The 26,051-nt window shown below is 41.6% G+C and overlaps 1 protein-coding gene across 1 annotated transcript; it reads left to right on the top strand.

Annotated features, from left to right (window-relative positions):
• Nucleotides 1-1,050: 1,050 nt before the first annotated feature.
• LOC308535570 (complement factor H-like) lies at nt 1,051-24,348 on the top strand (the record flags this gene model as incomplete). Its single annotated transcript, XM_081114513.1, has 22 exons — nt 1,051-1,108; nt 3,508-3,687; nt 4,668-4,850; nt 4,943-5,086; nt 6,612-6,788; nt 9,194-9,367; nt 10,274-10,411; nt 12,098-12,271; nt 13,381-13,554; nt 13,776-13,958; nt 14,671-14,844; nt 15,067-15,249; nt 15,950-16,123; nt 16,347-16,529; nt 17,236-17,409; nt 18,234-18,413; nt 19,897-20,070; nt 20,294-20,476; nt 21,156-21,332; nt 22,835-23,008; nt 23,232-23,414; nt 23,934-24,348. 22 exons carry the CDS (start codon nt 1,051-1,053, stop codon nt 24,128-24,130), a joined length of 3,741 nt encoding a protein of 1,246 aa, XP_080970639.1. The 3' UTR covers nt 24,131-24,348.
• Between the last annotated feature and the right edge of the window lie 1,703 nt (nt 24,349-26,051).

Genomic DNA, 26,051 nt, shown 5'->3' with positions numbered 1-26,051 from the left:
TGGCTCTTCTATTTGACGAAAATAATCAGTTATTTTAACGTTGCAAATCTTAAAATATCTGGTCCATGAACAATTGCCCTGATGCTAAGTAGATAGAGCAACTGAATTTTTATTTTCTCATAACCTATTCTGAAAGCACATAAAAGCTAACTAAAGTCCCATCCAATGGAAGCTCTGTGATAACTAGTCTCCAATTTGAATTTGAGCAGAAGCGTATTAGCCCAACTAGTTCTCAAATAGGGAGACCTTACGCTTCCCATTTTCTCGGTGGCATGCCTCCGAATATGTTGTTCCCTCAAGTGAAAGGAGCCTCAGCCCAGCCAGTGTGTCTCAGCTGGTTGGACATCATACCCTGCACCAAGAGGACCAGTTCCTTCAGGGTCAGGGCCCATGGCCTGGTAATGGGCTCATTCCCCAGTAGGGGGCGTGCAGGAGGCAGCAGATAGATGTTTCTCTCTCATCCTGGATGTTTCTCTCTCTCTCCCTCTGCCTCCTTCTTTCTCCAAAGGGAAATAAAACATGTGAAAAACATTGAATGCCAAGAATGTGCGGAATTCTTGGTCTTGGTGGTGTGGTCTGTTGTGAGTTTAAAAAAAATCAGTGCTGTCCTACAGACAGGAACATACACTGTGTGGGACACACTGGGTGGTATCCATAGACCCCTAGGACTGCAGTCGGGTGAGAGCAACGTGAGGACAGAAGTCACAGGGACACGCAGTCAGAGCTATTCCCACGTGAATCCCCTGGTTGAGAAAGAACCTCACCCATTTTTATTAAGTGATTAATTTAAAAATTAGAATCTTGGAGCCAATTTTTAACTTTATAAGGAAAGTTGGACAAGAACAAGTTAGGGAATTGAAATCATTCATGGGAATTGAGGGCCTTAGCAAAACTCTTTGAAATTTGATATCTACTGAGTGACCTCAGTCAACTAGCTTCCCGGTACTGTCACTTAAATTCAGAGCCACACTTGGAAAGGGCTCATAATGCAGATTTAAGCCCCAAACAGCAGCCCTGGAAGATCTGCACTAACACACCCGGGAGCCCACCATGCAGTTACTGGTCACGGTCATCCTCACCCTGTGGGTCTCCTGGGCTCATGGACAAGGTGAGTTGAAACTGACGGGAATATTTAGCTTCCTTCTTAGGTAGGACTTTTCCCCTTTTCATTTGTCTTTGATTTTTTTTAATCCTCACCGGAGCATATTTTTTCCATTGATCTTTAGAGAGTGCGTGGAAGGGAAGGGGAAGGGGGAGAGAGAGAAAGAGAGGCACAGGGAAACATGGATGTGAGAGAGACATATGGACTGGTTGCCTCCTACACATGCCTCAACTTGGGCATGGGATCCAACCTACAAAAAAATTATGTGCCCTTGACCGGGAATTGAGACAGGGACCCTTGTTCTGTGGGCCAGTGTTCCTATCACTGAGCCAACTGGCCAGGGCTGTCTATAATATTTGAATGAATTGACTTGAAAACAAAATTATTTTTGGGAACTACCAGGGATTCTACTGAGGAAGGGGGAGAATTTTAGGTGGAGCTTGGGCCAGAGTGATGGCTGAAGCGATGCAGAACAGAGGACAGGTCTGGGATGCATTTTGGTGGTAGCAAACACAGGTAACATTACTGAATGTTGGGTGTCAGAGTAATCGTCAAGGGACTCACATGTTTATTTTAAACTAAAGGCCCGGTACAGGAATTCATGCATGGGTGAGGCCCAGTCTCTCCACCTCCATCTCGGCCAATCAGGCCAGCCAGGGGGAGGGGCCACAGGCGGTTGGCCAGCAGTCCTACCCCCTGGTTGAACTCTTGGTAGAGGGCACAATTTGCATATTAGCCTTTCCTTATATAGGTGTTTTTTTTGCATAAGGAAGCAGGTAAATGGAGGTGACTTTGGGTAAGGTGGTGTGGGCAGTAGAAAGAGGTCTTTGAGAGGAACATCTCAACTTTGACTTGGGCACGGGAGGACTCAGCTGCCCATGGACAATCAAAATTGGATTCTAAATTATAGAGTTGAACGTTGAGGGCTAGCCAGCTCAACATGTGAGATTATTACCATGTAAGTGACGTCTCATGGGGAAAGAATACAGAATGAGAAAAGAACTCAAGACTGAGTCCTGAAGCATTCCAACATGCAGATGTCAGACAGGACAGAAGAGGAATGGGTAGCAAAGTAGAGAGAATAAAAGGAGGCCTACTGTGTTCAAAGGAACAAACGAGGGAGGGATCGAGGGCTCTGTTAAACATAGGAAGGCATCTATGCACAGAAAACCATTCAGGACCGTGCAACAGGGAGAGCAAAGAAGCTGACCTCTTTAAACAATATTCGAAGATCATGCGGCCTGGGGTCTGGATTGACAGCGGAAAAGAGAGAGAAGATGATGTTGGAAGTACAGGCATGAGAGAGCTGGGATTTCCTTCTACCTAAAAGGGGAGGGTTTTCGATGATCGCCACGTATTTCTTCTCTGGGATTAGAGGCAGCCACGGGTTGTATGAAGCCAGAGGTTTCACACCTTTGAGGGGCCTTCTTTGAAAAAGAATGCAAAATCAGGAATATGAGAGTCTCATGGCCATGCCAAGCCACCCACCAGACATGACAGGGAAACAGGAAGGAAAGAGTGTGGTCATGACAGAGACAATAGAACCCCATGTGGCCAATATGGCTTTCTATTAAAAATTTTATAGTAACAGATCACCTTAGGAACACATTCGTAGGAGTTGCTTTAATTTGTTAACTAAGCCAGTTTTAATGTTCCTCTACTGAAATATATGAGAAATGCCTCTCTTTGAGTGTCCTGCTTCCCCAAGTATATTAAAATACCAATTTTTATTTAAGCATGCAATTTAAAGTTGTAGTGTTTATTTTTTAAATGTGAGAGAATTGTATTGTTTTGATAATACCAAAAATGTAGCCTTTAGTTTTACTAATCTATATAATAAAAGCCTAAGCAGCCATTACGGCGGAATGACCAGAAGGACCAGTCGCTATGATGTGCACTGATCTCCAGGGGTCAGATGCTCAACACAGGAGCTGCCCCCTGGTGGTCAATGTGTCCCCGCAGGGAGGGGGGCGGTGTGTGGGGAGGTGGTGCAGCTCAGCCAGAAGCTGGGCTCACAGTGGCAGAGCTAAGGAGCAGCGAGCTGGGCAGTAAGGAGCAAGGGGTCCCGGACTCCAAGAGGGTGCAGGCCAGGCTGAGGGACCCTGCCCCCTCCCCCACTGCACTAATTTCATGCACCAGGCCTCTAGTGTCAATTATAAAATCAGATCCACTATAAGAGAGTTGATATTACAAATAAGTTTTCAGGACACATCTATTGCTATCAGAGTCCCATATGAATATGAGGGATCTGTCAGAAATAATAGATAATGCACTTCCAGGGAGAACATTTATTTGATGCCTCTCCGAATATGCAATACCCAGCCACTTATTTTTGCACGACATATAAAGTTTACTTGCCACTGGTTAATCATATGTTCTCATTAAATTATTTACCCTTTTTATAGAAAGAGAATGCATGGTTCCCGTTATAGAGCAGAGCTTACTTGCTCAGCCCCGGAAAGAGAAATATGTGATTGGAGACGTGTTGACATTCTCCTGCAGAAATAGACACCTCACTCTCATTGGAGCAGACTCTCTTCAGTGCTACCACTTTGGATGGTCCCGTAATCCTCCAACATGTAAAGGTGATTAATACTCTGACACCTGCTCAAAACAGAATTAGAATGTTGGATATCAGCTGTTCTTTTCCTCTTAATTTTCTGTTGGCTCCCAGTGTGTCTATAACCCACTGCATTAAGCCAGAGACAAACTTTGGAGGAATGTGTGTTGGGTAGTAGATACCTCAGATTTCCTTATTTAAAAAATTAATCTTCAATTTTTTATTGAACCACGTATTGAAAGTCTCCGTAGATTGAAGTATTGTGTCTGATGCTGAAGCTACCTCTTTTGTCATATTTTTTGCATAACTTCCACCATTAATATTGGACATTTCTATCAGCATGAGTCTCACCTCAAGTTTCCCTGAGTGTGTCTAAACAATATTCAAGCACCTTACAGTTAATTCAAGCCCATGTACAATATAATGGAGCATTAAAATTTGTTGATCAAATGCTTGCCTCCAATGATGGTATTTTTTGAAAAGGTTTTGATGGATTGTGAATACGGCTATAAGTTGCACAGTCATATTTGTTTGTTGGTTTGCATGTGGTTTAGATCACTGAGCAGCGGTGGGGACCTTTTCTCTGCCAAGGGCCATTTGGATATTTGTAGCATCAATCGCAGACCATAGAAAATTATCAACTTAAAAGTTATCCTGCTGTAATTGATCAAACATTTACTTAACTCACCCCTAATGCCTTGGCAGGGCCAGACCAAATGATTTCCAAGGCCTTTTATGGCCCTCGGGCCAGACGTTCCCCACCCCTGATCTAGAATATTGAATGTTTCCTGGGCTTACATATATGTCCAATGTGCTAGTTCTGTATCATAACAGAACTGGGAGACCTGAATCTGGTGTAAACACCATTCTTTATCCTTCTTCAAAAGAATGCTATAAGTTAGATAAGAAGTAATAGATTAAAGAAAAAAAATCTCTTCATTTTACTGGATTTTCAGTTGTACAGGAGACACTTTAACCTTTAGTTATATAGTATTTCTACCGTAGAGGAAGTACAGTCCTGTGATCAACCTCCTCGACTCCCCAATGGGACAGTGGCAGACACACCTAAAGGGGAATATGAACATGGTGAGGTGGTGGAGTACGTGTGCAACCCCAGGTTCCTGATGAAGGGTGCGAGGAAAATTCAGTGCGTTGATGGAGAGTGGACACCCTTGCCCGTGTGTGTTGGTAATGTATCCAAAATTTCAGTAGTGTTTCTGTTCATATCAAGACCTCACGTACATTTTAAAGTTGAATGTTTGTTTGTGGGATTTTCACAGAGGAGGACAGTACATGTGGAGACGTACCTGAGCTGGAGCACGGCGAGGTCGTGTCCCCAGCACGGCCCTCCTATCACCATGGAGAGTCAGTAGCGTTCACTTGCGGAGAAGGCTTTACAATGATTGGTCACAGCTCAGTTACATGTATTAGGGGAACGTGGACCCAACCACCCCAGTGCATTGGTGAGAAGACACTTCTGTAATTGATATTTAATAACATTGGATATTTTTTTATTGTGAAACTACATGCAACCATATTTTTGAAATTTAGAGATAGTCTTGAAAATGTCAGGTTGCAAATTATAATGAAGCCAACATTCATGGATTATAGTACAATAGGATCTACAGAGGAAAAATAGAAGCTAGCAATAGAATTTTGTACATCTGTCCCTAATATTAACATCATTTAAACTGTGAAGCTAAATTTTACTTAAAGACACATGATTGAAATTTTCTCTTCACTGTTTATTTTGTAACTCCCTATAAACCAGCCTTTCACTCTATCAAGATGTTTCTTTTCTCTGAATAAATAAATTCTTTCAGAAAACAAGCATCTTCGACATACCACAGCCATCACACCTCCTTTTGACTCCAAATCTTCCTCCAGTTATCATCTTAAAGAAGACGACTCATTTTGTGTCCCTCACCACTCTGGAACCCGCCCTAACAATAAGACTATTTCTCAAGCCTCTTGTCTGTTTTAAATTAATCCCCTTTATTTTAGTTTTTTTTCAAGGTTGCATTACACAATCATTACTTTTTTTGGCCAATTACTTGCCTTTTCTTTGTTCTATTCACCCTCACTTGCCTCTCATCGTTAACAAATTATTAACAAAAACTACCTAAGACCTACACTGATAGGTCTTATCAAATTCAAAACGGATTGCCACCTGCATTGCCTTTTTGAAATATGTAGCTGTGTACGAAAACTTCCATAGTCCATATCTAAAACATATGGCAGCCAACATAAATGTGTTATTAGGGCATTATAATATTACTGGATTCTAGGATGATCTGGTGTATAAAATAGCTTCTCAAAGATTCGAAGAACATATATCCAAAATGTGTTATGACTTAAAAACCAAATTTCTTATTCTGGTTTTTTGGTGTTCGTGCCAAAGATATGCTGAAACATTTACAGTCTACACCCTACACCTTAGATCAACTTTTCTTGTTTGTACAGATTAAATTTATTTTAAAATATATAATTAAACTAGGAACTTCATATATTCTATTTCCACAGATAATTGTTTTCTTTTACCATTTGAAGACTATAGACTGAAAATAATGTAGAGATATGTGGCACCAAGAAAACTGGATGTGAAAATTTGCAGATTTCAAACGGGATCATATTTAGTCATGTATGACTCTTTCCTATGTAGATCACACAAAAGGTGAACCCCAATGTCCTTGCAATCCCCAAAGGGCAGCATGGCTTTAGGATGACTATTCTCTCTGAAATTTCAATACTGGACATAGGACTGTGTGTTCAAACATTGTAGCCCACCTCATGCAACATGATCAGGGAGACCGTTGCTGGTGGAATTTATGGACCGAACGTCCTATTTCATTAGAGTTTGGACTCTTTAGTTGTTGTGTTGGGTTTTTTAATATTACTTGCTTGGATTTTCATAATTAGTGTCTTCAATGGAATATTTTCATTTTACAGCAACAGTTGAACTGAAGACGTGTAAATTACCAAAGACAATTGCCTATGAGACAAAGTTGTCAGGTAGGATTGAATATGAGCATAATAAGGAAATCAGTTACACTTGTCGGAGGAAGTCAGAGCAGAAACACTCAGTCTGCGTGAACGGAAAATGGGAGCCCGAGGTGACCTGCACAGGTGAGCTCTTGCTTACAACATTTCCCAACGGTGGATTTTCCTTCCTGCCTTGTAGAAGGTGTCTCTTTGTGTCTTAACCTTTTATTTCTAAGTCTGTATTATGACAATAATGTTGTAGCCTGAAAGTAATTTATAAAATAACCAAAATACTGCTTCTGAATAGTTATTGTACCCTGTGCATTGGTCAGCTGTCCAACAAACCACCCGGCAGTGCGGTGGCTTTAAAGTCACATTGGGCAGTGGGTGTGCGCATTCCTATTGGGATCCCATTGCTACCAAGTTCTTACCTTACAGATGTGCCTATGCCTATAACGCGTGTATTTATCTAAGCGTCTGTGGGTGCACGCTCTATCTATGTCTGCATCCATCTATCTCTGTAAGAATCTACCCATCTAGTCATCTGTCTTTGCTCATTTATATCTGTCTGGCAAACACTGAGTCTCATTGCCACCACCAATTCCAATAACACAGGGTTCATCCCACTTTTCATATCACTATTGCTCTTCTTTAATTGAGGGCACCTTGACCCACTCACCTCAATATTTTTACCAATTTCCATGGGCCTAGAATATACAGAAAGCATTTTACATAAGCTAAGCTTCCCAAGATTGATCCCAGAAGGTGTAAAGGAAAGAACCTACAAGGAAGGCCATGAGAATATAAACCCAATGAGGTATATTCGAGTGACAAACAAGACGGAAAGTATGACATATTTAAACACAGAACATAGCATTATAGTTTGATCTTTCCAGGTGCATTATTATTGATCATTTTATTCACTGAATTGTCATTTTAATATTTTTGACTTATAATTTTCCATCAAGAAATCTGATTTTAATATTTTTAGAAGCACCACGATGTCCACCTCCACCTCAGATTCCCAATTCTCAACATATGGCCCTTTCAGTGAATTTTCAAGAAGGAGAAAAAATATCTATTCTCTGTCAAGAAAACTTTCAAATCCAGGAAGGAGAGGAAATCGTGTGCCAGGATGGACGATGGCAGTCAATACCGCGCTGTGTCGGTCAGTAGTGGGTCGCTTGCATTACACTGTCTCTCAGATGAGGGTAACCCACAGCCCTGCTTTGTGTAAAGGAACAAGATCACCCTTCTCCCCTACCCATCCCACTTCATCTCCAAACAGTACACACCATCCAGGTGCAGAAATCAATCACCATTATTTACCTTCTAATGTGAAATCAATGCAAACAGAAACTTCCAGTGACTGTGGAAATACCCAAGTTCTGTTTATGGGTATTTCACTCCTCAAGATGAGCAGGAGGAGACTGAAGAGGCATATGGGACACATGGACAGTAGCATCAATTTTATGGGCACATATATCTTTGCAAGTTTCAAATACTTTTAGTTATTAAAAATTTAATTGGTTCCGATGTCCCTAGTTTAAAATTCCAAACAGTGTTGGATTTTATTTTTCAATTTAAACATTATCTTTGTGCCTCACCCTTTCATCTCTATTTTTTATATAGGAAACACGCTGTGTTCTCAACCACCTCATGTAGAACATGGAAGCATTATTTCATCCAAATTGTCAGGAGAAGGAAAAGAAACATTGGGACCCAAGCTATATGCGCATGGCACCACATTAAGTTATATTTGTAAGGATGGTTTCAAATTATCCAAAGAAGATGGGATAACATGCCACCGGGGAAAATGGAGCGTTCCACCACAGTGTGTAGGTGAGGACAGCATGCACACTGAAGTTCTGTTTTGGTGCAGTTCAGTAAGATAATCCATCGTCATCATCAAAGCCATGAGAAATAACTCTTTAGATTTATAAACGTAGAAAACCATTATATGTCACTTATATATTACCATATTTTTCCAAATGATTTTTGCATAAACAAATTAAACCAATTTTTATTAATTTTATTGGCTCATTATGAAATCACTTTTAATTCGGGCATTTCTTTCCTACTAAAACTGGAAGTGTGGTGAAATGAAACTGCACTCTTCATATAAGTGTACCTATTCATATCCTACATGATCGTATGGGTTGCAATGAAGGCTTTGCCATCAGGTTTTATAAAGATTCATGGTCTCCCTACATTGTCCATTCCGATCTCTTACAACAGAGGATACTTCTCTTAAGATGGTTCTCAGTGTGTTTCTTTTTATTGCTCATGGTTGGTTAGGGAAGTGTTGACAGTCCCATTCTCAGATGTGTGCACATTTCTCCAAGTTCCTGCTCAAGCTGACAGCTGGACAACCACCATGGTGGTTTGTCAAGCATTTGTGCACCTTTCCTGTCATGTGATATTAGCACCTGTGCGATCATTTTCTTTCGAATGAAAGTACCAAATATGACAACCAGGACATGAAGTAAAGTTCAGTTAGTGAAATACGCAGTCATTCTTTCTTTCTTTTCTTTTCTTCTTTCTTTTAGGACTTCCTTGTGGACCACCCCCCGAGGTTTCCAAAGCTGTTCTATTTGGCAGATTAAACAGTTATCCGCATGGGGAAAAATATACATACACCTGTGACAGCGGATTTCAGATTCGGGGACCTCCATATGTGGAATGTGCAGGAGGAAAATGGTCCAGTCCACCAGAATGCACAAGTATAGTGTATTTCATTTTATTCTGAGGCTGATGAATATCTTTAGTTCAAAGCATCCATGGTAAAACTATAAAACTGTAGTAGTTCTAGAAGGTATCTCTAGAAAATTCTGGATTCCAGTAGAGAATTAATAGCCCTGGTAATATTAAAACTTTGGCAACAGGGGCCAAATTATTTCGTTTGATGTCATCCGTGTTCACTTTCCATGTGTTCTGCTGGGCAACCTCTGATTTCTCATCTCTTCTTGTATCACAGCTGGTCCCTGCTCACCCACCTCATCATTATTCAATTCATTGACAGTTTATCAGTTTTTCCTCATAAATCCATAATGTTCTAAGATGGTTGATGTAGCCAGGCCCACATGTGTCGCCGGTTGAGCATATAACTATGAACAAGTAGGTGATAGTTCGAATCCCAGTCATAACACATACAAGATTGCAGGATCTAATCCCCAGTAGGGGGCATGCTGGAGGTAGCCCATCAATGATTCTCTCTCATCATTGATGTTTCTATCTCTCCTTACCCTCTGAAATCAATAAAAACATAGTTGTTTTAAGATGTTTGATGTAACTATGGGAAACCAATTTAAACAGAAGCAAAAAATGTAATATGTACACAGTGTTTGTGGCCCTTGTGGACAAATAAGAATTTGGATGTAAGAAGTTTGGTCTGGATCATGACCTGTATGCCCATCTCCTCAGGCTTTCAATTCCACCATCCCCACGTGACACCTTTAATAAATGTACAATTATTCAAAGTAATTGAGTCAAATCTGCTTGAATTTTCAAGTTATAAGAAAAACATTGTACAGTGGGCACTGGTTTTGTGTGTATCTATTATTCTAAAGTAAAATTATTGGCTGACATGTTAAAGATTTACTGAAAAGTCTATGTTCTTGCCTTTTCAGCAATGACTTGTTCTAGCCCACCCAGCTATGACAACGCCATCCTTGTGGGCCAGCCGAAGAACTCATACAAGTCAGGAGAACAAGTGACTTATACATGTCTAGAACATTACCAAATGGATGGATCCAATATTGTACAGTGTATGAATGGCAGGTGGATAGGAACACCCACATGCAAAGGTATTTTGGTGAATGGCTTCTGGCTTCATTAAAAAATAGACGTAGGTTCTGGTGAGGCCAGATCAAGGAAGGTTTATGCCTCAACAGAGGGGAATAGGATGTGTACTCAGTGCTGGGCACTGGGGCCCCAGAGCCCTCAGAGTGTGACCCCGGAAACAGCCGTGTCAGTGTCTCTGGGGAATCGGTAGGAAGGCAGATGCAGACTCACAGGCTCACTCAGACTCATCATCAGAAATCAGGGGTTGTGACCCTGAAATCGTTGTAGCAATTCCCAGCGGGTTCTATGCCCATTTTGTTGGTAGCCGTAGCTTCAGCCTCTTATTGCTTGACTAGAGGCCAGTGCACGAAATTCATGCACTGGTAGGGTCCCTAAGGGCTGCTGGCTGCCAACCAGGTATTCTCTCCCTTTCCCAGCCACCGGCCACCACCTGCTGCTGCTGCCGCTGCCACAGCTAGCCAGGGCCTCCCTCCCTTTCCCCACTTGGCCTGACCCCTGGTCGAACTCCTGGAAGAACTTGGGTCAAGGGGACAATTTGCATACTACACTTTTATTATATAGGATATCCACCCAAGTCTCCCCAATGAACTGCACAGTGCTCACTGCAGTGTCTTTAAGAACTCACGTTATTGGAGTATTTCTGAAATTGTAAATATATTGTACTCTTATTTTTCCTTAATTTCTGTGTGGATCTTTTGATTTTTAATCTTTATTGTTGAAAGTATTACAAAAGTCCACTTTTCTCCCCATTGACCCCTTCTAGCCTGGCCTTGGCCCCCACCCCAGTCTTTCACTCCCCTGTTGTCTGTGTCCATGGGTTACGCATGAATCTATACAAGGTCTTTGGTTGTCTCTTCCCACCCCCCTACCCACCATATGATATCCCTCAATGTAATATCTACATAGTGTCTGTGTCCCTGTGGACAAATAAGAATTTGGATATAAGAAGTTTGGTCTTGATCATGACCTGTATGCCCATCTCGTCAGGCTTTCAATACCATCATAGTACATTTGTCCAACCATATGATATGCCTCAAAACCTGTTAATTCTTGACTTCCTGTCTCCGAAAGTGGCTACTGTCACTTATCTTCTAAAGGCCTAAAATAAACATTCAAAAACATAACGTTTGTGAAACACATTTTGATGCCAAATGAGGGATTGATTATGAGTACTCGGGGTTTACAAATTCATTTTGAATTTATATAATTGATGTTTGGTTTACTAAACTGCAAGGAAAATGTTCAGAAAAACTGTCTTTTTCTCTTTATTTCTATTACGTCTTAAAATTATTTTCTTGAAGTTCTTGGGGTGGCATTGGTTAATAATTGGTGCTGGGAAAATTTCTCCCAGCACGATCTTTTCTGATATATCTCCTCAAGCAAGGGAAACAAAAGAAAAAAATAAACAAATAGGAGTACGTGAAACTAAAAAGTTTTGCACAGCATAATCATCATTTTCATTGGCCTAAAAATGTCTATGAACCTTAGAGAGAGGATGGGAATTAAATTTAAGATATAGAAGTTTAAAACTTACCCCAAATATTGCTTTATCTATTTTCAATCTAGCATTTAAATTTGTAAAGATTTTCAATATCAATTGCGTCTAAATGATCGCTGCATTAGAGATCCATTGTTTTCTCTTTATTCAGATCTCTCCTGTGGCAGCCCTCCGTCAGTGCAAAATGCCTTCATACCAAACCAGAAGTCTAGGTATCAACATGGAGACACAGCACGTTATGAATGCAGGAACTCTTTGGGCCTCTTCGGGAAAGCAGTGGTGACATGCTTCAGTGGGAAGTGGACAGACCCACCTGAGTGCAAGGGTAGGTGTCTCATTCTCCCCTCCCAGTCTCTGTGCAGCTTCTGCAAGCACTTGGTTACTAGACTCCTGTCCAGCTGGCCTTCATTGGTTACTCTGGTTTGTTGCTCTATCGTTTCCTGTAAATCGGTTTGGGGCCTGGAGGAGGTGAGTGGAGCTCCCACCTACTCCGCAGCTCCCTAAAAATCAACTGCTCACTCAATAAACCAACAGTATCCTCTCTTAGAGCCCACAGGACAATGTGGGCGCCCTCCTGCTATTGACAATGGAGACATTACCACGGATCCATTAGCAGTCTACACCCCTGGTTCTTCAGTGGAGTATCAATGCCAGGCCTACCATGAACTTGAGGGAAACAGGAGAATAACGTGCCGTGATGGACAGTGGTCTGAGCCACCCAAATGCTTACGTAAGTCCTTTAATATTCCTGTGGACTCTGAGTAAAATCAATGTAATGCATAGGATTTACTGGTTATGATCACATTTTGATGAATTAATGAACAATGCTAGCCCTATCAGGTTCAGCTCAGTGGAAGAGTTTTGGTCTGAGGACTGAATGGTTCTGATTTGATTCTGGTCTGGGCACATGCCCAGGTTGCAGGCTCCATCTCCAGTGGAGGCGTGCAGGTGGCAACGAATCAATGATTCGCTCTCATCATTGATGTTTCCATCTCTCTCCCTCTTCCTTTTTCTCTAAAATCATAAAAAATATTTTTTTTAAAAAAAAAAGAGAAAGAAATAGTTGTAGCCCTGGCTAGTGTGGCTCAGTTGATTGGGTGTCATCCCAGGTACCAAGAAATTGCTGATTTGATCCCAGTCAGGGCACATGCTGGGGTTGTGGGCTTAATCACAAGTAGGAGACATGCAGGAGGCAGCAAATCAATGTCTCTCTCTCTCTCTCTCTCTCTCTCTCTCTCTCTCTCTCTCTCTCTCTCCTATCGATCTAAAAATCAATAAAAAAATTTTAATTAAGGTATAGAAGCTTAATTCTTACCAAAAATATTTGCTTGATCTTCTTTTTTCAATCATGTGTGTAAACTTATGAAGATTTTCCATCTCAATTGCATCTAAATGATCGCTGCATTAGAGATCCATTGTTTTCTCTTTATTCAGCTATCCCCTGTGGCAGCCCTCCCACAGTGCAAAATGCCTTTATACCAAACCAGAAGCCTAACTATCGACATGGGGACACAGCACGTTATGAATGCAGGAACTCTAGGGAACTCTTCGGGAATGCAGAAGTGACATGCTTACCTGGGAAGTGGACAGACCCACCTGAGTGCAAGGGTAGGTGTCTCATTCTCCCCTCCCAGTCTCTGTGCAGCTTCTGTAAGCACTTGGTTACGACTCCTGTCCCGCTGGCCTTCATTTGGTTACTCAGGTTTGTTGCTCTATCATTTCCTGTAAATTGGTTTGGGGCCGGGAGGAGGTGAGTGTAGCTCCCACCTACTCTGCAGCTCCCTTAAAATCAACTGCTCACTCAATGAACCAACAATATCCTCTCTTAGAGTCCTCAGGTCAATGTGGGCCCCCTCCTGCTATTGACAATGGAGACATTACCACGTATCCATTGGCAGTCTATGCTCCCGGGTCTTCAGTGGAGTATCAGTGCCAGGCCTCCTATGAACTTGAGGGAAACAGGAGAATAACGTGCCGTGATGGACAGTGGTCTGAGCCACCCAAATGCTTAGGTAAGTCCTTTAATATTCCTGTGGACTCTGAGAAAAATCAGTTTTACTGATTATGATAAAATTTTGATGAATTAATAAACAATTCTAGCCCTAACGGGTTTGGTTCAGTGGAAGAGCTTTGGTCTGAGGACTGAAGGGTTCCAGGACTGATTCTGGTCAAGGCACATGCCCAGGTTGCAGGCTCCATCCCCAGTGTGGGTGGTGTTGGAGGCAGCCAATCATGATTCCCTCTCATCATTGATGTTTTCATCTCTCTCCCTCTTCCTTTCTCTCTAAAATCATTAAAAAAATATTTTTATTTAAAAAAGGACAGAAATAGTTGTAGCCCTGGCTATTGTGGCTCAGTTGATTGGGTTTCATCCCAGGTACCAAGAAATCTCTGGTTTGATCCCACTCAGGGCACATGCTGGGTTTGTGGGCTTAATCCCCAGTAGGAGGCGTGCAGGAGGCAACCAATGGATCTCTCTCTTTCTCTCTCTCTCTCTCTCTCTCTCTCTCTCTCTCTCTCTCTCTCTTTCTCTATCTCTCTCTCTCCTCTCTATCTAAAAATCAATAAAATATATTAACTTAACATATAGAAGCTTAACTCTTACCAAAAACATTTGCTTGATCCTCTTTTTTCAATCATGTGTGTAATCTTATGAAGATTTTCCATCTCAATGGCATCTAAATGATCGCTGCATTAGAGATCCATTGTTTTCTCTTTATTCAGGTCTCCCCTGTAGCAGCCCTCCCACAGTGCAAAATGCCTTCATACCAAACCAGAAGCCTAACTATGGACATGGGGACACAGCACGTTATGAATGCAGGAACTCTTTGGGTCTCTTCGGGAAAGCAGAAGTGACATGTTTAAGAGGGAAGTGGACAGACCCACCTGAGTGCAAGGGTAGGTGTCTCATTCTCCCCTCCCAGTCTCTGTGCAGCTTCTGCAAGCACTTGGTTACTAGACTCCTGTCCAGCTGGCCTTCATTGGTTACTCAGGTTGGTTGCTCTATCGTTTCCTGTAAATCGGTTAGGGGCCGGGAGGAGGTGAGTGTAGCTCCCACCTACTCCGCAGGTCCCTTAAAATCAACTGCCCACTCAATAAACCAACAATATCCTCTCTTAGAATCCACAGGACAATGTAAGCCCCCTCCTGCTATTGACAATGGAGACATTACCACGGATCCATTAGCAGTCTACACTCCCGGTTCTTCAGTGGAGTATCAATGCCAGGCCTACCATGAACTTGAGGGAAATAGGAGAATAACGTGCCGTGATGGACAGTGGTCTGAGCCACCCAAATGCTTACGTAAGTCCTTTAATATTCCTGTGGACTCTGAGTAAAATCAATGTAATGCATTGGTTTTACTGGTTATGATCACATTTTGATGAATTAATAAACAATGCTAGCCCTATCAGGTTCAGCTCAGTGGAAGAGCTTTGGTCTGAGGTCTGAAGGGTTCCAGATTTGATTCTGCTCAGGGCTCAAGCCCAGGTTGCAGGCTCCATCTCCAGTGGAGGCGTGCAGGTGGCAGCCAGTCAATGATTCACTCTCATCATTGATGTTTCTATCTCTCTCCCTCTTCCTTTCTCGCTAAAATCATTAAAAATATATTTTAAAAAAAAAAAACAACACAAAGAAATAGTTGTAGCTCTGGCTAGTGTGGCTCAGTTGATTGGGTGTCATTCCATGTACCAAGAAATCGCTGATTTGATCCCAGTCAGGGCACATGCTGGGGTTGTGGGCTTAATCCCCAGTAGGAAACATGCAGGAGGCAGCCAATCTCTCTCTCTCTCTCTCTCTCTCTCTCTCTCTCTCTCTCTCTCTCTCTCCTTTCTATCTAAAAATCAATAAAAAATTTTACGTTAAGATATAGAAGCTTAACTCTTACCAAAAAAATTGCTTTATCTTCTTTTTTCAATCATGCCTGTAAATTTATGAAATTTTCCGTCTCAATTGTATCTAAATGATCGCTGCATTAGAGATCCATTGTTTTCTCTTTATTCAGGTCTCCCCTGTAGCAGCCCTCCCACAGTGCAAAATGCCTTTATACCAAACCAGAAGCCTAACTATGGACATGGGGACACAGCACGTTATGAATGCAGGAACTCTAGGAGCCTCATTGGGAATCCAGAAGTGACATGTTTAAGAGGGAAGTGGACAGACCCACCTGAGTGCAAGGGTAGGTGTCTCATTCTCCCCTCCCAGTCTCTGTGCAGCTTCTGCAAGCACTTTGTTACTAGACTCCTGTCCAGCTGGCCTTCATTTGGTTACTCAGGTTTGATGCTCTATCGTTTCCTGTAAATCGATTTGGGGCCGGGAGGAGGTGAGTGTAGCTCCCACCTACTCCACAGCTCCCTTAAAATCAACTGCTCACTCAGTAAACCAACAGTATCCTCTCTTAGAGCCCACAGGACAATGTAAGCCCCCTCCTGCTATTGACAATGGAGACATTACCACGGATCCATTAGCAGTCTACGCTTCCGGGTCTTCGGTGGAGTATCAATGCCAGGCCTTCTATGAACTTGAGGGAAACAGGAGAATAACATGCCAGGATGGACAGTGGTCTGAGCCGCCCAAATGCTTAGGTAAGCCCTTTAATATTCCTGTGGACTATTAGTAAAATCAATGTAATGCATAGGTTTTACTGGTTATGATCACATTTTGATGAATTAATGAACAATCCTAGCCCTATCAGGTTCAGCTCAGTGGAAGAGCTTTGGTCTGAGGTCTGAAGGGTTCCAGATTTGATTCTGGTTTGGGCTCATGCCCAGATTGCAGGCTCCATCTCCAGTGGAGGTGTGCAGATGGCAGCCAATCAATGATTCGCTCTCATCGATGTTTCTATCTCTCTCCCTCTTCCTTTCTATCTAAAATCATAAAGCATATATTTTTAAAAAAAAGAGAGAGAGAGAAAGAAATAGTTGTAGCCCTGGCTAGTGTGGCTCAGTTGATTGGGTGTCATCCCATGTACCAAGAAATCGCTGATTTGATCCCAGTCAGGGCACATGCTGGGGTTGTGGGCTTAATCCCCAGTAGGAGACATGCAGGAGGCAGCAAATCAATGTCTCTCTCTCTCTCTCTCTCTCTCTCTCTCTCTCTCTCTCTCTCTCTCCTTTCTATCTAAAAATCAATAAAAAATTTTTAACTTAAGATATAGAAGCTTAATTCTTACCAAAAAAATTTGCTTGATCTTCTTTTTTCAATCATGTGTGTAATCTTATGAAGATTTTCCATCTCAATTGCATCTAAATGATTGCTGCATTAGAGATCCATTGTTTTCTCTTTATTCAGGTCTCCCCTGTGGCAGCCCTCCCACAGTGCAAAATGCCTTTATACCAAACCAGAAGCCTAACTATGGACATGGGGACACAGCACGTTATGAATGCAGGAACTCTTTGGGCCTCGTTGGGAATGCAGAAGTGAGATGTTTAAGAGGGAAGTGGACAGACCCACCTGAGTGCAAGGGTAGGTGTCTCATTCTCCCCTCCCAGTCTCTGTGCAGATTCTGTAAGCACTTGGTTACTAGACTCCTGTCCCGCTGGCCTTCATTTGGTTACTCAGGTTTTTGCTCTATCGTTTCCTCTAAATCGGTTTGGGGCCGGGAGGAGGTGAGTGTAGCTCCCACCTACTCTGCAGCTACCCTACATTCAGTAAACCAAGCATTATCCTCTCTTAGAGTCTTAAGGACAATGTGGGCCCGCTCCTTCTATGGAGACATTACCACATTCCCATCACCAGTCTATGCTCCGGAGATGTAGCCAGCCCCACATGGCTCAGTGGTTGACCATCAAACTATGTACTAGGAGGTGACAGTTCACATCCCCAGTGTGGGGTGTGCTGGAAGCAGTCCATCTGTGAATCCCTCTCATCAGTGATGTTTCTACCTCTCAATCCCTCTCTCATCCTCTCTGAAATCATTAAAAAGATAGTCAATTGAATATGCTTAATGTTATTATTGTAAAGAGATTTGGACAGAAACAAAAAATATATGTACATAGTGAGTGTGACCTGTGTGGACAGATAAGAATTTGGATGTTAGAATTTGGTCTGGATCATGACCCTTATGCCCATCTCCTCAGGCTTTCAATACCACCATCCCCAGGGACACCTTTGATAAATGCAAAATTATTCAATGTAATTGAGTCAAGACTGCTTGAATTTTCAAGTTATAAAGAAAACATTGTACAAGAGGCATTAGTTTGGTGTGTATCTCTAATTCTAAAATATAATTATTTGCCAACATGTACTTTTAAAGATTTACTGAAAAGTCTATGTTGTTGCTTTTTCAGCAATGACTTGCCCTAGCCCACCCAGCTATGGCGATGCCATCCTCGTAGGCCGGAAGAAGAAGAACTCATACAAGTCAGGAGAACACGTGACTTATCGATGTCCAAAATATTACCAAATGGATGGATCCAATGTTGTACAATGTATGAATGGCAGGTGGATAGGAACACCCACATGCAGAGGTATTTTGGTGAATGGCTTCTGGCTTCATTAAAAAATAGACGCAGGATCTGGTGAGGCCAGATGAAGGAAGGTTTATGCCTCAGCAGAGAGGAATGGGATGTGCACTGAGTGCTTGGCATTGGGGTCCCAGAGCCCTCAGAGTGTGACCCTGGAAACAGCCGTGTCAGCGTCTCTGGGGAATCAGTAGAAAGGCAAATGCAGACTCACAGGCTCACTCAGACTCAGCATCAGAAGCCCAGGGGTTGTGACCCTGAAACCGTTGTAGCAACTCCCAGAGGGCTCTGCGCCCATTTTGTGGGGAACCATAGCTTCAGCCTCTTATTGCTTTGTATCCACCCGAGTCTCCCCAATGACCTCACAGTGCTCACTGCAGTGCCCGTAAGCACTCACATTATTGGAGTATTTCTTGAAATTGTAAATATATTGTACTCTTATTTTTGCTCAATTTCTGTGTGGATCTTTTGAGTTTTAATCTGTATTGTTGAAAGTATTCCAAAAGTCCACTTTTCTACCCATTAATCCCTTCTAGCCTGGCCCTGGCCCCTCCCCAGTCCTTCACCGCCCTGTGGTCTGTGTGCATGGGTTACGCATGAATGCATACAAGGTCTTGGTTGTCTCTTCCCACCCCTCCATCCCTCTGAGATTCCACAGCCTGCTGCTGTTTGGATCTTTTAAATGATGATCTTTTCCTTCAATTAAATGATATCCCTCAAAGCCTGTTAATTCTTGACGTCCTGTCTAAGAAAGAGGCTATAATCGCTTACTATCTAAAGGCCTAAAATAAACATTCAAAAACATGATGTTTGAGAAACTCATTTTGATGCCAAAAAAGGTATTTATGATGAATATCTAGAGTTTAGAAATTCATTTTGAATTTATATAATTGATGTTTGGATTATTAAACTTAAAGGAAAATATTCAGAAGAACTATCATTTTCTTTTTTCAATCACTTTAAAAAATTCATTTTAATTTTTATTGAATTTATTGGGATGGCATTAGTTAAGAAATACTGCTGGGAAAATTGGACAGACACAAGCCAAAAAAGAAAGAAAGAAAGAAAGATATTGGACCACCTTCTTATACCAAAGACAAGAATAAACTCAAAATGGATTAAAGACTTAACTATAAGGTGTGAAACCATAAAATCCTAGAAGAAATCATAGGCAGTCAAATCTCAGACATTTCTCCCAGCATAATCTTTTCTGATATATCTCCTGGAGCAAGGGAAACAAAAGAAAAAAATAAATAAGTCTACGTGAAACTAACAAGTTTTGCACAGCATAATCATCATTTTCATTGGCCTAAAAATCTCTATTAACCTTAGAGAGAGGACGGGAAATAAATTTAAGATATAGAAGTTTAGCAATTACCAAAAAATTGCTTAATCTTTTTTCAATCTTGCATGTAAATTTGTGATTTTCAATCTCATTGGCATCTAAATGATCGCTACCTTAGAGATCCCTTTTTTCCTCTTTATTCAGATCTCTCCTGTGGCAGCCCTCCCTCAGTGCAAAATGCCTTCATACCAAACCAGAAGCCTAGGTATCGTCATGGGGACACAGCACGTTATGAATGCAGGCAACCTTGGGGCCTCTTTGGGATTCCAGTGGTGACATGCTTCAGTGGGAAGTGGTCAGACCCACCTGAGTGCAAAGGTAGGTGTCTCATTCTCCCCTCCCAGTCTCTGTGCAGCTTCTGTAAGCACTTGGTTACTAGACTCCTGTCCCGCTGGCCTTCATTTGGTTACTAAGGTTTGTTGCTCTATCGTTTCCTGTAAATTGGTTTGGGGCCGGGAGGAGGTGAGTGTAGCTCCCACCTACTCCACAGCTCCCTTAAAATCAACTGCTCACTCAATAAACCAACAATATCCTTTCTTAGAGCCCACAGGTCAATGTAAGCCCCCTCCTGCTATTGACAATGGAGACATTACCATGTATCCATTAGCAGTCTACGCCCCTGGGTCTTCAGTGGAGTATCAGTGCCAGGCCTCCTATGAACTTGAGGGAAACAGGAGAATAACGTGCCGTGATGGACAGTGGTCTGAGCCACCCAAATGCTTAGGTAAGTCCTTTAATATTCCTGTGGACTCTGAGAAAATCAGTCTTACTGTTTATGATAAAATTTTGATGAATTAATAAACAATTCTAGCCCTAACGGGTTTGGTTCAGTGGAAGAGCTTTGGTCTGAGGACTGAAGGGTTCCAGGACTGATTCTGGTCAAGGCACATGCCCAGGTTGCAGACTCCATCCCCAGCGTGGGGCGTGCTGGAGGCAGCCAATCATGATTCCCTCTCATCATTGATGTTTCTATCTCTCAATCCCTCTCCCTTCCTCACTGAAATCAATAAAAACATAGTCAATTGAATGTGTTTGATGAAATTATGGGAAACAAATTTGGACCGAACCAAAAAATATATGTACATAGTGTCTGTGGCCCGTGTGGACAAATAAGAATTTGGATGTAAGAAGTTTGGTTTGGATCATGACTTGTATGCCCATCTCCTCAGGCTTTCAATTCCACCATCCCCACGTGACACCTTTAATAAATGTAAAATTATTCAATGTAATTGAGTCAAGATGGTGAACAAGTTTTAAGAAAAACATTTTTTATAACATTTTCAAGTTATAAGGAAGACATTGTACATTAGGCTTTAGTTTGGTGTGTATCTATTATTCTAGAGTATAATTATTGGCCGACATTTTAAAGACTTACTGAAAAGTCTATGTTCTTGCCTTTTCAGCAATGACTTGTCCTAGCCCACCCAGCTATGACAACGCCATCCTCGTGGGCCAGCCGAAGAACTCATACAAGTCAGGAGAACAAGTGACTTATAGATGTACAGAACAATGCAAAATGGAAGGATCCAGTGTTGTACAGTGTATGAATGGCAGGTGGATAGGAACACTCACATGCAAAGGTATTTTGGTGAATGGCTTCTGGCTTCATTAAAAAATGGACGTAGGTTCTGGTGAGGCCAGATGAAGGAAGGTTTATGCCTCAGCAGAGAGGAACGGGATGTGCACTGAGTGCTGGGCATTGGGGCCCCAGAGCCCTCAGAGTGTGACCCTGGAAACAGCCGTGTCAGCGTCTCTGGGGAATCGGTAAAAAGGCAAATGCAGACTCACAGGCTCACTCAGACTCAGCATCAGAAGCCCAGGGGTTGTGACCCGGAAACCGTTGTAGCAACTCCCAGCGGGCTCTGCGCCCATTTTGTGGGGAACCATAGCTTCAGCCTCTTATTACTTTATATCCACCCGAGTCTCCCCAATGACCTGCACAGCGCTCACTGCTGTGCCCTTAAGCACTCACATTATTGAAGTGTATTTTGATGAAATTATAAATTCATTCTTCTATTTTCCATAATTACTGTTTGGATATTTTTTTTAATCTTTATTGTTGAATGTATTACAGAAGTCCACTTTTCTCCCCATTTCCCCTTCTAGCCTGGCCCTGGCCCCTGACCCGGCCCTTCACCCCCCTGTAGTCTGTGTCCGTGGGTTATGCATGAATGCATACAAGGTCTTCTTTTATTCTCTTCCCACCCACCCATCCTCCCTCACCTTCCCTCTGAGATTCCACAGTCTGTTGCTGTTTGGATCTTATAAGTGATCATTTTGTTCCTTCAACCAACCATATGATATCCCTCAAAGCCTGTTAATTCTTGACTTACTCTCTAAGAAAGTGGCTACTGTGCTTATTTTTCTAAAGGCCTAAATTCAAAAACATGATGTTTGCAAACCACGTTATGAAGCCAAATAATGTATGTATTATGAGTTTCTAGGGTCTAGAAATTCATTTTAAATTTATATCATTTATACTTGGTTTACTAAATTTAAAGGAAAATGTTCAGAAAAACCATCACTTTCTTTTCATTCTATAACTTTTTAAAAAAAAAATTATTGAATTTATTGGGGTGACATTGGTCCAGAAATGGTGTTGGGGAAATTGGACAGATACAAGCAAAAAAAATTATGAAATTGGACCACCTTCTTACACCAAAAACTACACATTGCTCATTGCAGTGATTAAAGTCTTAAATGTAAAATTTGAAGTCATAAAAATCCTAGAAGAAATTATAGGCAGTCAAATCTCAGACATTGCACATAGCAATATACTTGCTGATATATCTCTCTGAGCAATGGAAACAAAAGAAAAAAGTAAACAAAAAGAACTACGTCAAAATAAAAAGTTTTACACAGCATGATCGTCATTTTCATTGGCCAAATTATGTCCATTAACCTTCAAGGGAGGATGGGAAAGAACTTCAAGATATAGAAGCTTAACTCATTAAAAAATATATATATATATTGCTTTATCTTCTCCATTCAATCCTGCATATGAATTTATGAAGCTTTTCAGTCTCAACTGAGTTGTAAACAGTCCCTGAATTAGAGATCCATTTTTTTTCTCTTTATTCAGATCGCTCCTGTGGCAGCCCTCCCACAGTGCAAAATGCATTCATACGAAACCGGATGCCTCGGTATCGACCTGGTGACACAGTACTGTATGAATGCACCAACTCTTTGGGCCTCTTCGGGAATCCAGTGGTGACATGCTTAAGTGGGGAGTGGACAGACCCACCTGAGTGCAAGGGTAGGTGTCTCATTCTCCCCTCCCAGTCTCTGTGCAGCTTCTGTAAGCACTTGGTTACTAGACTCCTGTCCCGCTGGCCTTCATTTGGTTACTAAGGTTTGTTGCTCTATCGTTTCCTCTAAATCGGTTTGGGGCCGGAAGGAGGTGAGTGTAGCTCCCACCTACTCCACAGCTCCCTTAAAATCAACTGCTCACTCAATAAACCAACAGTATCCTCTCTTAGAGTCCACAGGAAAATGTGGGCCCCCTCCTGCTATTGACAATGGAGACGTTACCACATATATATCACCATTCTACGCTTCGGGGTCTTCAGTGGAGTATCAATGCCAGGCCTTCTATGAACTTGAGGGAAACAGGAGAATAACGTGCCATGATGGACAGTGGTCTGAGCCACCCAAATGCTTAGGTAAGTCCTTTAATTTCCTCGTGGACCCTGAGAAATCCGTGTAATGAATGTCAGGTTTGCTGCTTACAACAGAATTTGCATGGACTATCACCCCTTCTGTTGACAACCAAATAGTCATGTCTGAGGGTATAAAGTCTGAAAAATCCTTGATCATCCACAGCAAGAAACTATCATTTTTCTTTACTTTCCTCGTCACCACTTATGTCCCCACCATCCTCATCCACCTCCACCACCCCCTTCAAGGATTCTTTAATGAAAGCCCTTCATAGCATAGGTGATATTGTGAATGTTGATTATAACATGCAATGACCACACATTCCACAGTGTGCCTCATTTTTATGTCATCGATAGTTTAAAATGAGATATACCAACATGATAAATTTTCAATGAATTGTTTTGGAAAAGGGTTTGAGAATAAATTCCTGGATCTGTGTAGAATATTCTACATGAAAGTGTAAAATTCTGTGGAAAATATTTGTATACTACTTAACGTTTTATGCCCCTTTTTTAAACCTTCAGATGCATGTGTAATATCAGAAGAAATCATGAAAAAACATAACATACAGTTGAAATGGTCATATGCAAAAAAAATTTATTCTGGAACGAATGATTATGTTGAGTTTATGTGTCGACCTCCCTACCGTAGAGTGTCACCAGCATCTGCATTCCGAGCACAATGTCGAGAAGGAAAGCTGAAGTATCCCACTTGTGCATAACATGAGAGCTGTGTGGCCGTTTTCACATTAAAATATGTGCCTTCATTCAGAATGTTTTAATATTAATCTAATTCTTCTCAATTTCTTTTTCTAATAGGCTGTAACTCACTTTTATTCATTAATCACAATTCCTGTTAAATGCCATGTGGGAGATGTCATTGTAATCTGAGACCAACGGACCACTTCTCATAAGCATCTCATTAAAATGTGACAAACCAACATGCTGTGTGTTCTGTTCATGAAACGTCATTGGCCAGAAAGTAGATGCCATCTCTCCCCTCCCTGCTCCCCCCACCCCCCTCCCGACTTTCTCAGCTTCTCCACAGCTGTGGGGCGTTTTGAGACTCTAATTTCAGAGGAAAAATATAAAAAATGCTTGTCTCCATCTTCACCTTCAAATTACTCCACAAACATGTCAAAACCAAACTGTGTCACACCCATGTTGGCAGTAGATGGTAGAGGTTATTACTTAGTTTTGCTTCTCTATCCATGGCTCACTATACCCCCTAAATGATGAAATGCAACATCTACTATCCATCCAGCTCATACAATCACTCAAACTGGTCATAAAGAGTTATTAGATTCTAATCAGGGGCATAGCTATTGTAACACGGACATGAAAGCTGATAAAAATAAAATACCGAGTATAAACACGTAGAACGCATTCACCCAGTGTGCTGTGAAAAGTGAGCCAATGTATACAGAACAGAGACTGGCAAGAAGCACAGTGAAACACCTACCATAACTACAGTTCCATTTAGATATAATAGGCGTGGGCATTGGGTTCAATTCTTGTATGCTCCTATTCCTCTATCTTTAACATATATCACCTTTGATCCACAAGAATATGTTAATTTAAATTCAACACATATGAAAAGTAAGATAATACATGCTGAGGTGTATAAAGAAATCTTTCATGATGATGTGGGCATACGGTCAGGGTCAACTGCCAGAGGTGAAATTCATGGATCACTCAGTACATATCAAAGCCCGAAGAGGCTTGCAAGACCCCTCAGATTTCATTACTAATCAACTACAATTTGATTGTCAAAAAAGGATATTATAAATCCTAGACCAGCTACTAAAAAGAGAGATCTAATCACCAACACATTGTATAAAATGAAATGCTAAAAGCATAGACGAATGTAAAAGAATGCAGAGGATTCTAAAGAGCGCATGGGCCAAATTAGAAGCAATTGGCAAATGGCATGAGTACCTCCATCAATAGTAATTACTGATATTAAATTACAATTACAAGCCAATAAGAAAGAAGAAGTAGAATTGAACAAAGAGAAAACCTAGTTATGAGCTGGTGCCGTGTGTGTGTGTGTGTGTGTGTGTGTGTGTGTGTGTGTGTGTCCATCTGTCCGCTGGGGGCCTGCCCCTAGCTACACCACAGAGGCTCGGAGCAGGCCACCCTCTGTGTTGATCTCTCAGGTTCAGGGCCACACCCAGCCCCTCCTCCTGAGCTGGTCATGATTGTTATGGAGTCCTGACCTTATTGTCATATTACTTCTTTATATATATATATTATATATATATATATATATATATATGTGTGTATATATATATATATATATATATATATATATATATATATATATATATAGACTAGAGGCCCAATGCATGAAATTCATGCAAAAGTAGGCCTTCCTTCCTCTGGTTCCCAGCACCAGCTTTCCTCTGGCACCCGGGACCCGGGTTCCATCCGGAGGGTCATCCAGAAGGACATATGTCCTAATTAGCATATTAAGCTTTTATTATTATAGATGGAACTGTAGTTATGGTAGGTGTTTCATTGTGCTTCCTGCTACTCTTTGTTCTGTGAACATTGGCTCCCTTTTCACAGCACACTGGGTGAATGTATTGTTGTGTTTATACTCGATATTTCATTTTTATCAGCTTTCCTGTCCATGTTACA

The sequence above is a fragment of the Myotis nattereri genome (assembly GCF_964212035.1).
Source record: "Myotis nattereri genome assembly, chromosome: 20".
NCBI classification, from domain to species: Eukaryota; Metazoa; Chordata; class Mammalia; order Chiroptera; family Vespertilionidae; genus Myotis; species Myotis nattereri.
This window is presented reverse-complemented; position numbering and strand designations above follow the sequence as displayed.